Source organism: Blastomyces dermatitidis, assembly GCF_000003525.1.
Source record: "Blastomyces dermatitidis ER-3 genomic scaffold supercont1.3, whole genome shotgun sequence".
NCBI lineage: Eukaryota > Fungi > Ascomycota > Eurotiomycetes > Onygenales > Ajellomycetaceae > Blastomyces > Blastomyces dermatitidis.
Window position 1 is genome coordinate 2,262,758 of NW_025544776.1, and position 14,304 is coordinate 2,277,061.

The 14,304-nt window shown below is 46.7% G+C and overlaps 4 protein-coding genes across 7 annotated transcripts; 2 read left to right on the forward strand and 2 right to left on the reverse strand.

Moving 5' to 3' along the window:
- The first annotated feature begins 224 nt into the window (after positions 1 to 224).
- Positions 225 to 6,994, forward strand: BDCG_02914. 2 transcript variants are annotated; one of them, XM_045418491.1, is made up of 7 exons: positions 225 to 1,162; positions 1,234 to 2,193; positions 2,253 to 2,570; positions 2,624 to 2,799; positions 2,964 to 3,994; positions 4,084 to 4,808; positions 4,891 to 6,994. In XM_045418491.1, exons 1-5 carry the CDS (start codon positions 343 to 345, stop codon positions 3,303 to 3,305), a joined length of 2,616 nt encoding a protein of 871 aa, XP_045275050.1. In that variant the 5' UTR covers positions 225 to 342; the 3' UTR covers positions 3,306 to 3,994; positions 4,084 to 4,808; positions 4,891 to 6,994. The 2 variants fall into 2 exon arrangements, with proteins under 2 accessions (XP_045275050.1, XP_045280220.1); XM_045418492.1 differs by having other exon boundaries at positions 2,624 to 3,994.
- BDCG_02915 (acetolactate synthase I/III small subunit) lies at positions 6,242 to 8,520 on the reverse strand. Of its 3 annotated transcripts, none has more exons than XM_045418495.1 (3): positions 8,351 to 8,520; positions 7,379 to 8,266; positions 6,242 to 7,316 (listed from the first exon to the last, which is right to left on the reverse strand). In XM_045418495.1, exons 2-3 carry the CDS (start codon positions 8,206 to 8,208, stop codon positions 7,139 to 7,141), a joined length of 1,008 nt encoding a protein of 335 aa, XP_045280222.1. In that variant the 5' UTR covers positions 8,209 to 8,266; positions 8,351 to 8,520; the 3' UTR covers positions 6,242 to 7,138. The 3 variants fall into 3 exon arrangements, with proteins under 3 accessions (XP_045280222.1, XP_045280221.1, XP_045275051.1); XM_045418494.1 differs by having other exon boundaries at positions 7,379 to 8,269; XM_045418493.1 differs by having other exon boundaries at positions 7,379 to 8,520.
- Positions 8,521 to 8,632: 112 nt separating this feature from the next.
- On the forward strand, positions 8,633 to 14,054 carry BDCG_02916 (KH domain-containing protein). Its single transcript, XM_045418496.1, has 9 exons — positions 8,633 to 9,017; positions 9,104 to 9,183; positions 9,296 to 9,454; positions 9,660 to 9,681; positions 9,757 to 9,809; positions 9,874 to 10,041; positions 10,100 to 10,308; positions 10,374 to 10,953; positions 11,019 to 14,054. The coding sequence occupies exons 1-9, from the start codon at positions 8,804 to 8,806 to the stop codon at positions 11,040 to 11,042; spliced, it is 1,509 nt and encodes a 502-aa protein (XP_045275052.1). The 5' UTR covers positions 8,633 to 8,803; the 3' UTR covers positions 11,043 to 14,054.
- Positions 12,019 to 13,971, reverse strand: BDCG_02917 (RecQ family helicase RecQ; the record flags this gene model as incomplete). Its single annotated transcript, XM_045418497.1, has 4 exons — positions 12,019 to 13,509; positions 13,586 to 13,620; positions 13,690 to 13,808; positions 13,892 to 13,971. The coding sequence occupies 4 exons, from the start codon at positions 13,969 to 13,971 to the stop codon at positions 12,019 to 12,021; spliced, it is 1,725 nt and encodes a 574-aa protein (XP_045275053.1).
- Positions 14,055 to 14,304: the final 250 nt, after the last annotated feature.

Here is a 14,304-nt window from a genome sequence, read left to right on the forward strand (position 1 = left end):
TATTATTACAGCGTACTGTGCGAAACCGGAAACCGGCCATTAAATTTGGGAAAATATTCTATTGGTTGTATTTGAAAGTTAATTGCAAGATAGTGAGCTAAATATTATTTGTCAACTTTATTAATTATCTGCTTATTCATTGGTTAATACAATTCAGTAGTACCATATGTTATTTTTAGGGGTTTCGCTGACTAAACAACGTCATCCAAGGTTTCAAACACCACCTTCTCTTCCACCTTGACTTTCTCGAGTCACATCACTTTTCATTAAGAGTCGGCCCATGTCGTTGAAGAATTAACCTTTAAAGTTACAGTCGTTGCCATCTTTGTAGTTCCAGCCATCATGGCTGGGGACGCCGCGGGAGAATGTGCTCCGCTGCTCAGTGAGGCCTCCCAGGAAAACCTCCATCCAGAGACCCGGACAAGCTCTATTCGTAACGGGAAGCCCAAAACCACGTCATATGAACTTTTGTCGGAATCTACACCCCTTCTTGCACATCGGGCAAGTGAAGGCATCCAATATTTGGGGGATGTCAACATTTCATCCTCGTCCTCCCGCGAATCATCCCCGAACCCGTCTTCCACAAAACAGGGACCGAGGTGGATCACCCGACCTTCGTCTATCGCTCTGCTAAGCCTTATACTGGCAATAATTACAGTTCTGGGGCTGGGTTTTGCCAGCCCGACTGTGATCAAACAATATGCTGAAACGGCTACAGTTTTTAAAGCCACTGATGTATCCATCGACTCATTTACATCAGATGGAGTAAAGGCTAGAGTTCAAGGCTCCTTTGTTCTCGATGCGTCGCGTGTGCCGACGAAAGTTGTACGTGATATTGGGCGTTTGGGAACGTGGTTAGCAAGAGAGATTGAGAGCGATGAAACCGAAGTACAAGTGTATCTTCCAGAGTACGGCAACGTCCTGCTAGGAACTGCGACGATCCCACCCATCCGAGTCAATATTCGTGATGGCCACGTGAATACCATCGATTTTGTAACAGACTTGAAAGCCGGAGATATGGCCGGGGTTCGAGTTGTAGCGAACGACTGGCTCCAGGGCCGCCTTGGCCAGTTGCGTGTCAGAGGAGTGGCTTCTGTGCGCCTGAGATCCGGCATATTATATCTCGGATCTCAGACTATCTCGGAGTCATTTGTATTCCAAGGTCAATCCCTGTACAGTTTCTTTCGAAATCCTGACCTGAATTTGGACATGTTTGACTAATAATCTTAATAGACCATAGCTACCACGGTTTCCCTGATTTCAACATCACGAAATTGGACTTCCATGAAATCAGGACACCAACACATCAAAAAGCTATGGAAGCCGACATCTCAGTGCTTCTTATGAATCGATATCCAGTCAAACTCACCGTGCCTCCAATGGGCTTCAAGATTTCAGTACCAAACTGTGCACCTATGGACCGCTATATTGTAGTAGCTAATGCTACAACGGACCTAGTTCAAATCGCCCCCAATGAGCCCGTGAATATCTCTGCGAAAGGATATATTGGAAGACTTCCTGATGTCTTAACCACTGCCTGTCCTGGTACCAACTGGTCACCTTTAGATCTTCTAGTTGAAAACTATATTCGTGGGCTGGAATCTAAAATTTACATTCGTGGAGGCAAATCCCCTTCATCCAATTTGCCTAACTGGATAGAAGGTTTTCTGAGAAACGTCACGGTTCCTGTACCTTTCGCAGGCCGTGCGCTTGGCCATTTAGTTCGAAACTTTTCCATGACGAACGTTCATTTCTTCCTACCGGAACCATTCGCTCAACCAGACACCCCAGAAGCTCAACTTACGGTTTCCGCAATGGTCAAAGCGGTAATCGGCCTTCCTAAGGAGATGAACTTTCCATTAAATATCTCCCACGTTCGGTCTACTGCATATATTTACTATGAGGGAAGAGAGCTTGGTTACATAAAAATTAACAAGTGGCAAAATGCTTCTGCAACTCGCATTCAAGACGGCTCACCTCCGTCTGCAGCGTTGCTGGTCCAGTTCGATATCAAGAAAGCACCGCTACAGGTCACCAATGGGGACACATTTACGGATGTTGTCCAAGCGTTAATCCTCGAACGCAAACCTATTCCTTTACATGTTAAAGCAAAGGTGGATGCAGAAACGGATACTGCGCTTGGGCAATTCATAATTCGAGATATTCCAGCTAGTGGCAACATCACTGTGAAGCGTACGTTTTCGGATATCTTGGTTATCGTGAATTTCTAACTAATATGCCATTACGTCTAGCCCTCGCGAGTGGAGGATTTTCGGACCTCAAGGTTGCCGTGGATACTCTAGAAATAGTCCAAACGACGGAGTCATCCATCCTTCTTGCAGCAAAATTAAATTTGACAAATCCAACTGAATATTCAGCGATCGTTCCTTATATAAATTTACGAGTCGCGCACAACGGAACCAACGTTGGGCGCGTGATCGCCCGAAACCTGTCAATGTCACCAGGACTCAATTCCGGGGTTGAAATATCTGCTCTCTGGGACCCATTGCGGTTTGGTGGAAAGGATGGAATCGCTGTTGGTCAAGATCTGATATCTCGTTATGTTTCAGGTTTGTCCCAGTTACACACAACCCAGCTTGGTAACTCCTCTAACTGATTTCAGGATTCAATGCGTCCATCGCCCTTCGCCCACATCAACACACGATTCCAACTCTCCCTAGATTAGGGTTGGCATTATCGGCCCTGGAACTGGACATTCCGATTCCGAAGCTTCGAGCACCAAGAGATGATCAGAATCCAGGGGATGATGGCCAAACCCACTTCATTAAGGATGCAACGGTATTGTCTGCTCTTGCCGATAGCCTTTCTAAACAATCTCCTACTGAGGAAATCAGGCAGATGGGTACCTCATAATCTGATTTCTCTCCTACCTAAATTTCACTCGTGTTCTACTACACACAACCATTGACGAGGACTGACTTGCAAATCCTTGGTCTTGGTAGTTGCACTTGTGGTCTTCGACTGCGGTATTCACCCTGGCCTCACCGCTGTTGTCCACCACACTTCTGATTACCGGTATTGACGCAGTGGCATTCTACAATCACACTGAGCCTGTAGGAAATATCAAGTATGACCTTCCATTTGCAGTACCGCCTGGGATATCCCAGACACCGCGGCTCCCAGTGGACCTGGATTTTAGTGGCGCGGGATACGAAGCGATCCGACAGGCGTTAGGGGGAACATTGAGAATGGATGCTGTCGCTGACGTCGACGTGCAGCTCGGAAACTATTCGAATACTGTGTTCTACAAAGGTAAAGGGATTGGCGCAAAGGTACGGATATAGGATAATAATGTTTTCTAACGATGCGGAACCATTTTCTGGAATGAGCTGTCAGGTTTCCTCCTTTCCTTTTCGAGAGCAACATGTTGGAGTTTTAAGGTTAATTGTCTCGGGTCTCTGAGGAACCCGCTTCAAAAGGTGTTCACTGGCGTACACATACTTTTTATGGAGGATAATGCGACTATACTTCATCCACCTTTTGACCTTTTGGCATTGTATTTATACATTGGATGTGCATTTCGAGCCTTACGTCAACGGACATGCGAAAGAGTTCTTTATAACCACATCCCGGCTAACCGTGATTTATCCCAATCTTTTCTCGGCGGCGGGTTTTGCCTGAATCATGATCGTTGCTGTTCCGCTGGCTCTCGTTCTACCGGGATGCGGACTACTAACTCTAGCACAACTTGTATTCTATGCAATGTTTTGAATCAACTAAGAATCTTCAGCGCGGGGCTTCAATGTTTCTGGCAAACAAGTTGAGGATGAGTCCCTGTCCATTTTTGGTCATAATGTCGTGCCGTGTCTGGCACGAGATATATGAGCTCCCACGTTAATAAGGCGACTTCCAACTTACTTACCTACCGGTACACTAATGAGAAAAATGTCCAAAGGCTAGCGTCGCAAATGTCAGCATCTCAAAGCAAGGATGTTTGACCATGGTTGTCTTCAGACGATGACAGTTGCAAAAGGTAGGTAAATAGCGAGTCGATCATTGTAACCAGGCGATCAGAATGTCACGATCTGTACGCATGCTAATGGTCCCGGTTCCGGTTCCCAGATTGATTGGTCACACGTGGACGAATTACAGGACCAAGACCAGTTGTCCTCCCCCAAACTTTCAACGAACCTTTCCAGGAATCCCTCTCGTCTCTTTGCTGCTCTTCCTGGTCAGTTCCGGTTATTTGGAGATGAACATGTGGCCAGGTTCCTTAGCATCATCGGCCGCCACCCAATCATTTTCAATCCATAGTCACCGCTCTCCCTAAGTGCATTTTTTTTACACTTGGGTCTTCTTTCAGAGCTAACTGCGCATTTTCCCTATCGCAGCCCAAATAGCAAATATTTAATGTTTCCTTGTCACTGATGTCATAATTTCATATTGGTCAATATTTTGCATCATTGGTGGTCTCAAAAAGTCCGTTATTTTCCCAATGCCCACAGATGGCCCTGACATCCTATTGGATTTTAGATTTCTTTTCCCATCAACTACGAGAAAGTGACGCACTTTGGCAGGTGTAAGGGTTTGTCTTTGCGCATCTCGGATTCACCTGCCCTATGGCGACCTCTATTGCGCCATCTCTTGCTGTCAAGTTCTCCCAACTCAAGGACCTCGGGACCGATCTGAGTATTACTGTGCTCGCTGGACAATCAATGCCTCTCCTGTGTCATTGGGTAGTTACCCACCGTCTTCAGATAAAGTTTATACACGAACCTACTTTTCCATTCCATAATTTCCCACTGAGATAACCATCGCATTGATTCTCCATAGTTGGGCAGCGACAGGTGCGAACAATGATCCCGGCTCCCAGGCTAAGCTCTCCAGCCTCAATTGTTTCACTTCATCCTGACCCTCATGCTGTGACAGGATTTGTCGCCCAGGATTCACCTTTGAATCCTCGTCTCGTTTGCTTCTGACATCTCCGCTACTAACCCCCGTTCAGCTGTTGCATTGCGATATTGTATTAACTGCATTTTCTTTAAACTTTCGCGCATCTCTTTATTTCTGCTAGATGACGTCAAACAAAAGGTCCACTCGTGCCCAAGCAAGCATGGGAGTTTCGTGCCTATATCTTTCACAGGTGATTTGCGCGAATGGTTTTGGCAAATAGGGCCCCCGTCTATCTTCCTTGAAAGGGTATATAATTTACATCTCGTCCCCTCAATTCAATTCTGAAGTTTACAATTTTACATTATTTAACGATATCCGTTAGCAAATATCAAAACGCTTCATTTCACGTACACATCTAACACTTTCGATTTTTGGAGGGGTAGCACAAATTTACCTTCTTGTTTGCTGTCACTTCCGAGTGGAGTTCCAATAAATTAGTATTTATTTCCCCACAGCAAACAATCCAGGTCGATTATATATCAGCTTGCTGTCGACATCCTTTTACCGTCCACTTAAGATTTTCCGGGCTGTTCACATACACACTTCTGATACGGCGCAATCAATTTTCTCCTAACCTTTTACTCGCCCCTTCATCTCCGACTTTACACATCGACTCTTACGATAATAGGGCAGAGCCTTCTCGAATTCCTCTTGTCCGTTCATATCAAGTCTTTACATAGATATTTCAGAACTTTAACCCAAAGCCGTTTGTTTATTCGACACCGGTTATCACCCTCGGTTCACATAACTTCCGACTATCAGTATCTCTGTTGCTGCCATAGCACGTGAAGGGAGTAGGAGTATCAAAATCAAATACACAAAGAATTGAACAACATCCATAGGCAGATTTCCACGTCTCTGCTATATCCCATTTCCAGCCTCCCATCCGACTCGTCTTTTCCTTTATCCTTCAACCAACCCGCAATTGCGCGAGGCATCTTCCTCACAACCATGTGCAACCACACCGTTATCTATAAATGTGGAGCCATAGAGACGGTCTTCTCTGAGGACTGCACTTGCCCGACAAACAGAGGACAAAACTACAGCCCCTTGTATTGCGGAATTTGTGAAGTTTGTCGGAAAGGGACAGAAAGTGAAGGTTGAAAGATACCGCATACCGCACATCCTGGTACGTGGTCGTTGGGAAGACGGAAGATACGGATTTCGGGATATTTCCTACACACTGCTCTTGATGAACACAGGTGGACGGCTTTAAATTGGCTTGTTGGGCTTTCTGTCCGCCTTATTTCCCTTCTTCCCCCCCCCCCCCCTCTCTTTTTTTTTTCTTAGTGTTTCCACTGTCTGCGACATGTCTTGCCCAGGCTATCTTTCTTCTCCCCTTGTCTTCATTTCTATGACCTTTCACGGCCCAGTTGATACCCCAACGATATTACGACGTTATGACTGTGAGAAGCACGTTTTATTTATTTTGTTCTCGTTTTCTTCTCCCCTCTCAACTGTTCTTCAATAGGAGCTGCTCAACCATATGAACAGCAGGGCTCTGTGGCCCTATGGATGCTAGTGATAAGCATTTATCTTTGAGATTCCAACTACTATGACTTTCGTTCTATGCGTATGTGGTCTTCCAATCCAGTTACGATTTCATATTTTCTTCAAGCTATTTTTTGGATGTAAGCTCGTTCGTTGCTCTATTCCTGAAAGACCAAATGAAAATAGCTAGGTGGTTGGTTCCATTCACACCGCTTCTATGTTTATCCAATTTTCACATAGTATCAATGGCAATTCCAATGCCCGAAGAAGAGTTAGTACCTTGCCCCTAGACCAATATACGGTGCGAGAGGCCGGAGAGCTTTGCGGTGAGGGGCACTGAAATAAATTCACTACGCCAATGATGACGACAAGACATAAACAGCCACAAAAAAAAAAAAAAAAAAAGAAAAAAAGAAAAAAAAGTAGAATTAAAATGGGCAGTTATTCGGTCCGTTCCTTCCCAATACGTAAAATATACAAGAGATGAAGGAAACTAGACGATAGCATAGAGTTATACAGAACCAGAGAAATGAGAAAATAAAAAGAAATAACTTGATTGCCTGTCACTGTCCTTCCATTTTCTCTTTCCATTCATTCCCTAAAGTATGATTGCTTCCCTTCAGGAATGCTACACAAAACTATTGCAGATAACAAATAACACGTATCCAAATATAAAGCAGCAACTGAATCTAGCACTAAATCAGAGGCCTCAGAGGCCGGCATATTGTGAAATTTAACCAGGTGGAAGAGCACTAGCGTCGACAGCCTCGCTTGTATCCTTTTCGAACTCTTCTTCTGGTCCGGAGAGCGGAGAGCGTGGCAGGGCCATCAGACCTGTTCGGGTAGATTCAAGGATACCAAAGGGAGAAATTAGTTTAAGGAAGGAATCGATACGACTTGGTTTTGCGGATCTGTCACGTAGTGTTATCAATGGTGGCCCTCATAACCAACAAGCCGGGATGCATAAACTTACACTTCAACGATGCAGTTGTTGGTGCTGATATCCAAAACCTTGCCACCGAATTGATGGGTCAGGTGGGTAATGGCCTTCAAATGCTCGTGCTTGTGTCGAAGTGCCTGGCTGTGAGCTAGTCCGCTGGGGTGGTAATCACTGGCGTGTTGGCTTCCTTTGAACCTCTGCACTTCAATTTCGGCTGACTTCGCCGGTTTCTCAGCAGAGCCAGATACTTCCTCATTTTCTGGTGTGGTCATTTCACGGTGGTGCTGGAGGAGTTCTTCGAACACCTCTGGGCCCAAAATGCTAACTTTCGCAAGAAGAAGCTCACGTTGTACCAGGGCAGAGTCAGTGTAATCAAGCACAGCCCATACGGGAACGAGGTCATCCAGTTGGCGACGGGCCTGCTCAACCACACCATCTAGTCCACGAAGGACAATTGTCATCCGCGACAAATCTTCTACTTCCGTATTGCAGACAACGAGGCTGTCAATGTTGAAACCCCGAGCTGCAAGAATTCCGGAGATGCGGGAGAGAACGCCAGGTTCATTTTGTACCAAGCAATTCAGCACATGGCGCTTTGGAGGCTTGGTCGACGGTACTGGGGTCTCGTATAGAATCGAGGAGACTGCAGCAGGGGCGGACCAGGTCGGGCTATCAGCTACTGGGAGAGGAAGCGGGGAACGACGGTGCAGAGCTTTGTACGCGAGAGCGGATGTCGAGCTCGATGAGGAACGGGCATTGCATGGTTTGCGGGAAGTGGCGAGCTTGCTTCCAGTGCCACATGTAGAGGGCGACGACAATAGAGCGCGCGTTGAAGATAGGGAGAAAACTCGTCGAGAAGCCATTTTCTACCACGCACGACGGCGAGAGCAAATTGCTCTCTATCCGTCTAGTCGCAAGGAGCTACTGGTGACTCCTCTTGTGTTAGCTCTAAATTCGTGTTGGAAGCTAAGAAAGCTATCCACCAAAAGGAACAGAGTATACCACCTCTATGACTCTACAATTGGAGAAATGGGAAAGGAATGATGCTCATCACAATCTCACCTTAAGCGGATATTCCAAGGCTTAAACAGTTCTGTTTCTTCTTCCATTTCTTTTGGAGGTTGAAAAATATGAGTCACATGATCGCTGCCAAACTCCGAGGTCGGAGAAACGACTGAGCGGTACCAGCAACTGCCTAGTCCGTCTAAGGATTAGCTTATTTCGTTGAGGCTAAGTTCTTATGACTAAGCAATACACTAGTCGCGGATTTGGAATAGCGTATAGTTGAAGCACTCTTGTTAACAGACATGCGAAGAACATGCTCAAAATATTCCTATTTGACGATATCACCAACCCTGACTCTGGTCTCACTTTTCTTCACGCTAGCGTATTTAATTTTTCGGATCTACAGGACACAGTTTGATTCCCGTGTGTGAGGCTACGCCGCCGCTACCAACAATGGCGGACAGTGAGCGGCGCGCAAAGCGCTCTCGTTTTGATCAAACAGAAGCAGAGCCTCGACGACAGTCAAGATTTGACCGACGCTCGCGATCCCCATCTGCCCGAAATTCCGACTCCACGCGGGAACGAAGTCCACTGAGCCGGGAACCGCGAAGCCCTGGAAACGACGACAAGCGGAAGTCCGCAGCTCCAGATCCAACTGCTGCCGCAGGTGAGTTTTCTGCCATGTGCATATTTCATCGGGACTTCTTTCGCAAGCAGAATACTAATTCAATATTCGGATTGACATCTAAATAGCTGCCGCTGCTGCAAAGATAAATGCTGAGCTTCAAGCCAAGAAAGGATATCAGCACATGAACGTGCCGCCAGTCCGTTCTGTATGATATGCAGACTCCCCTACCCTACCCCCCCCCCCCCCCCCCTCGGGACCCATTAACCTTCCATTGCCAATGAACGCGTTTCCTCGTTTCTAATATACTTAATCAATAGACTGCTAGTCCAGCGGCAAAGTCTGCTTCTCCAGGTGCGGAAGGCGCACGCAACGTTAATGGAGAAGTTTACATGGCGGATGGAGACTACATCAAAGATATTGAAGTCAACGATCTCCGAAACCGCTACACACTGACTAAGGGTGCAACCCAGAGGATGGTAAATATTTCTGTCATGTCCACTGATATTCCCAGGCATTGTTACTCTTTATGGCCCGGAGCCACGGTTTAAAAAACAATATTCAACTCATATCCACATCACCATTCCCCTTCTTGTTGTGATGGTGGCTGAAGCTTACCCAACTCTCCATAGCATCTCGAAACCCCTCTTTGGCATCTGCTGACCTCCGCTACGTGATATTTAGATTAAAGAAGAAACTGGCGCCGGTACGACTTCTCCATCACTATATTATCATATGCTACTCTATTTTAGATAACAGAAGCTCATGTAAAGGTTTAAAGATGTCACAACCCGAGGAAGCTATTTCCCTGATAAAAGCATGGCTACGGCTGCGGTAAGCTCCTTCAGTATCTGAATGATGCGGGAAGATCAAATGAACGGTGACTGACATTTTACAGAATCCCCCGCTTTATCTTCATGTAACGAGCACCACCAAAGAAGGCCTTGACAAGGCAGTTGCCAAAATAGAGGAATTGATGAAGCAAGAACTGCCCAACCTCGTTGACGAGCGGAGGTTCCGCCGCAGAGAGCCAGAGCAGCAAGTGGAGCGGGATGAATACGGTCGAGTATGTATTTGAGAGAGCAATACAGCACTAATGCGATGGCTAACAAAAAATCGTACAGCGCAAATGGCCGGAGGAACGGATCCCTGTGGATCTAGAGCCTATCCCAGGTTTTAATCTTCGTGCTCAGGTAGTTGGCCAAGGCGGTGCATATGTTAAACACATCCAGCAGGAGACGCGTTGCCGTGTTCAGATCAAGGGGCGTGGCTCTGGTTTTACAGAACATAGCACAGGAAGAGAAAGTGATGAACCTATGTATTTACATGTAGCGTAAGTATCGTCTTCTATTCCGTGGTAGGAAATATGAAGTCATAGCACATGTTAATCCATCACAGTGGCCCGGATCCGAAGGAAGTCCAAAACGCCAAAGCGCTTTGCGAGGACCTCCTCGCTAACGTGAGGGAGCAATATGAGAGGTTTAAGGAACAGCCACCACCCCCACAACGGTCATACAGTGGAGGTGGTCACCATGGTGGCGGGTATGGACAGCGCGACCGTTCCCATTATGGCGGTGGGAGTTATGGGGGAGGCGGTGGCAATTATGGAAGCTACTCGTCTCCCCAGACACCCATGAGCCCTTCTGCCAATGCCACACCTGGCGCTGATGCCGGCGCGACAGCTCAAGCCGCACCGGCGGCTGGTCAGTCTCTAGCCGACTACAGCCGCATGTACTCCCAATATATGTCTGGCCAAGATCCATACGCAGCGTGGGGAGGCTATCAAAATTATGTCGCGTACTACCAGCAGTATTATCAGCAACAGCAGCAGCAGCAAGCGCCGCCACCGCCACCTCCACAAAGCTCTGCTCCTCCTCCACCGCCTCCACCAGCTTCTGAGGCTCCTCCACCGCCACCACCTCCAGGAGCTGGTTCACCACCTCCACCGCCGCCACCATCATCTGGGGGATACAATGCTGTATGAATCGTTCCCCGCGTTTCCCATCATATTCAAATCATCACTCTAACTCATTATTTTGATAGGTCCCCCCTCCTCCCGGCCTATAAATGTCCACTTTTGCTGGAAATTCGCAGACTACGCTTTGTGTCATAGTGATATCTGGACATGATGCAATTTTCCCTCCCTAGTGTAATCCAAATTCCTAACCATTCGTTTTCAGGCAAAGACTGCCCTTCGTTACACAGTCAACTTTAGCCCCGTTCCTCTTTCCAAAATTTACTACATACTCGTCGCACCGTACTAGTTTCAATCAGTTGTCTATTTTGTCCCTTTTTCACCCTGTTGTTTCCCCAACATTGCCTTAGTTTTAAATGTTTTGCAATATTTTGCGTTGAAAGGTTTCCTCCTTCTATTTCATAGCATATTCTCCAAATAGCACAATTCCCTGTCGAGTTATTCTATCTACCTACTATAATAGTAAATAAATACGTCTTCCCCCTTCATACTCAAGGTAGCTATCGGGGGGAGCGGTGGGGACGGAGAGTTCTTATGAGTACCCCGGATCTTCTCGTACTCCGTACTGTCTACCCGTTTCTGATACTTCTGAATGGTTTACAATGCGCCATTTCTGCTCTGTGGGTTTCCATATGTGTGTTGGGATTACTTTTTGAATTGGGTCTCCTGTATAATCTCAAATATTTTCTTCCTCTCTAACCGTTTCCTTTAAAATGAGCAAGAATGAGCACATACTTTCTTCAATTACTTCCTCTCTTTCTTTTTGACACATGTTATTCCGCAAAGTACTTCCGAGTCCCGTGCTCCACGCCCTTGGATAAATTGATCAAAGCTAGCGTTTCCGCTTTTGTGGTTTGCCCAACGCCTTCTCCAAAGTATTCCAACACCATAGATAATTTAGTGGTAATATATACAAACTACATCATAACATCATCGAAATTGAGCTAGAGCAAAACTTCTCCAAAAAGAGAAACGTCCGCCTCTTCAATAACGCCTGCCAGCATAAACCGATGCCGTAATCCACCATACCCAGAAGAAACCAATAAACACCAACAGACAGTCCCGTTCTCACCTATTACCGTTTCTATCTATCAGACTAGCCGTACGAAATCCCATGAAATCATCCATCGGTATAGGCGCTGGCGGGAAATTCTCATAATCTTCCAGTGAAGTTTCAGACGCACTGCTCAGTTTTTTCCGGCGCGTCAACACTTCACGACCTTCCTTGCAGAAATCACAAGCAAAATCACACGTTGACGTGATGGATGTGTTAGTATAAACCTGCGTCGGTTGCCCGATCCCTGAATCGGCTTGTGGGTCGCGCTCGTCGAAAAATTCGCGAATCACTTCATGTCTGCACCGCGTGGTTGTCTCGCAGTACTTGACCACTCTTTTAAAACTCTCGAAGAGTGCTTGCTGATTGCGTACCTTGGCTGCGATGTTTGATGCCGAGTGGCTGCGCTTTTTACTTGCTGGATTGTTGTTTCCCTGCAGCGCAGCATCGAAGTGCCATTCTTGATCTCGGTTGATACGATCCAATACGCGATCACGTTCCTGGGGGCTGTAGTATATGAGAGACACGGCTGCCCGGCCATCACGCCCTGCCCGGCCGGATTCTTGGACAAATCCTTCAAAACTGCGGGGTGGGGTCCAATGTATGACGAAACGGACGTGAGGGTTATCGATCCCCATCCCGAAAGCGTTGGTGGCGACAACGATGTAAAATGATGGCGGCTTGGAATTCTCTCCTGATTTGTCCTTGGTTGATGTAGATATTTTACTTGGCGAGCTCCATAGTGATTGAATTCTAGACCGCTCGGAGGCTGACAGTCCAGCGTGGTAGGCGACTGCTTTAATGTTGAGGGGTGAAGCAGATAGGCTGTTGGCAAGTTCGCTGCAGATAGCCCTTAGGGGGACGTATATAATTCCCGTCATTGGCGGGAGAGGCGGCGTTGTGGCTGATGTAAGCTCTTCGTCGGAGCTTACATTTGCAGAAGGGGATGAAAACCGCGCAATGCGTCGACTGTGAATCGAACTCAGCCAGCAGAGAAGATCATTTAATTGATCTGTGTCCGGGATTGTGGGGTCCATCGAGCAATCTTGAAGATAGCGGACTTCATAATGAATATTAGGCCGTGCTGATCCTGTGCTAAATTTCTTTAGAGTCATAGGATCTAATCCTAGCAGTGATATGATATCTGATCGCACACGGGCCGTCGCAGTCGCTGTAAGGGCGGTGATTGGAACAAATGGCCTACGTAATTCTCGCCTAAACCATGATAACTCCTTGTAGGCTGGGCGGAAATCATGTCCCCATTCACTGACACAGTGCGCCTCATCAATTGCGATCCGAGCAAGCTCGCCTTGTAGATGGACTGTTTGAAGATTCCGTCGAAAGGCATCAGTCTGACAGTATTCTGGGGTTACGTATAGAAGTCGGGTAATGGGATGTCCTGAAAGAAGATCTTTCACAATCTCCCGCCGTTTAGTGAGGGGGGTTGTAGAATTGATCGTTGCAACTGGTATACCATTAGCCTCCAGGGCAGCAACTTGATCCACCTAGTATGGGCAAAGTATTGGTTAGGTACGATGAAGTGGTATATAAATATAACCTTTCCATTGCAAACAAACGTACCATCAACGCGAGAAGGGGCGAAACAACAACCGTGACTGTCATTGACAGCTTGATTAGCAATCTGATTTCCCCATGCCCATAACAAAGATCTTGATGACACTCACCTCCATGGCCAACGATTGCCGGTAACTGAAAACATAAGCTCTTCCCGAAAGACGTAGCAGCCTGAAGGAACACATCATGACCCGCGATGGCAGCCTCAATGACTTCCCGCTGCAGAGGCCTACATGATGAGCAGCAGTTAGTTCCTCGAAGCGGTTAAAGCTCAAGACGTCCCTAATCCACAGATAAAATAGCCCCACGCACCTAAATGCCTTTTTCCCAAAGACGCGTCGCAGCGTGAAGTCAATGTCTACAGGACGTCGTTTATTTTGTCGCAGAGACATCTCTGCTGCCTTTCAACTTAAGATAATATCATGTTTTTGTGTTGGGAATAGGTTTTATATCGTTTCCCTAGCAGATAGTTTTGTGCTCTACAAGGTCCACCGCTATCAGTTGCGGTTCATTCTGTCCAAATGATCGCGTCGTGTTCCAAGGGTAGGTCGGGTAGAACGCGATATCACGTGATTTCACTTTGAACGGTATTGAGGTGGGCTGTCAACAGGTGCATCGGTAGCGATCAATTCAATAAATAAAAGTTTTAATTTCAGTATATGGGTAGCCTTGAGGTGAATAAATCTCAACCTCAGCTTAGATAATAAAAGATTCCCGGATGTTGT

Bases quoted from the DNA above. Each gene is read 5' to 3' on its own strand.
- BDCG_02914 (XM_045418491.1), top strand. From the start codon at position 343: ATGGCTGGGGACGCCGCGGGAGAATGTGCTCCGCTGCTCAGTGAGGCC. The intron at 2,194-2,252 runs GTACGTTTTCGG...CATTACGTCTAG, and splicing joins TGGCAACATCACTGTGAAGC to CCCTCGCGAGTGGAGGATTT. The intron at 2,571-2,623 runs GTTTGTCCCAGT...AACTGATTTCAG, and splicing joins GATATCTCGTTATGTTTCAG to GATTCAATGCGTCCATCGCC.
- BDCG_02915 (XM_045418495.1), bottom strand. From the start codon at position 8,208: ATGGCTTCTCGACGAGTTTTCTCCCTATCTTCAACGCGCGCTCTATTG. The intron at 7,317-7,378 runs GTAAGTTTATGC...ACTACGTGACAG, and splicing joins AACAACTGCATCGTTGAAGT to ATCCGCAAAACCAAGTCGTA.
- BDCG_02916 (XM_045418496.1), top strand. From the start codon at position 8,804: ATGGCGGACAGTGAGCGGCGCGCAAAGCGCTCTCGTTTTGATCAAACA. The intron at 9,455-9,659 runs GTAAATATTTCT...CGTGATATTTAG, and splicing joins AGGGTGCAACCCAGAGGATG to ATTAAAGAAGAAACTGGCGC. The intron at 10,954-11,018 runs GTATGAATCGTT...TTATTTTGATAG, and splicing joins CATCTGGGGGATACAATGCT to GTCCCCCCTCCTCCCGGCCT.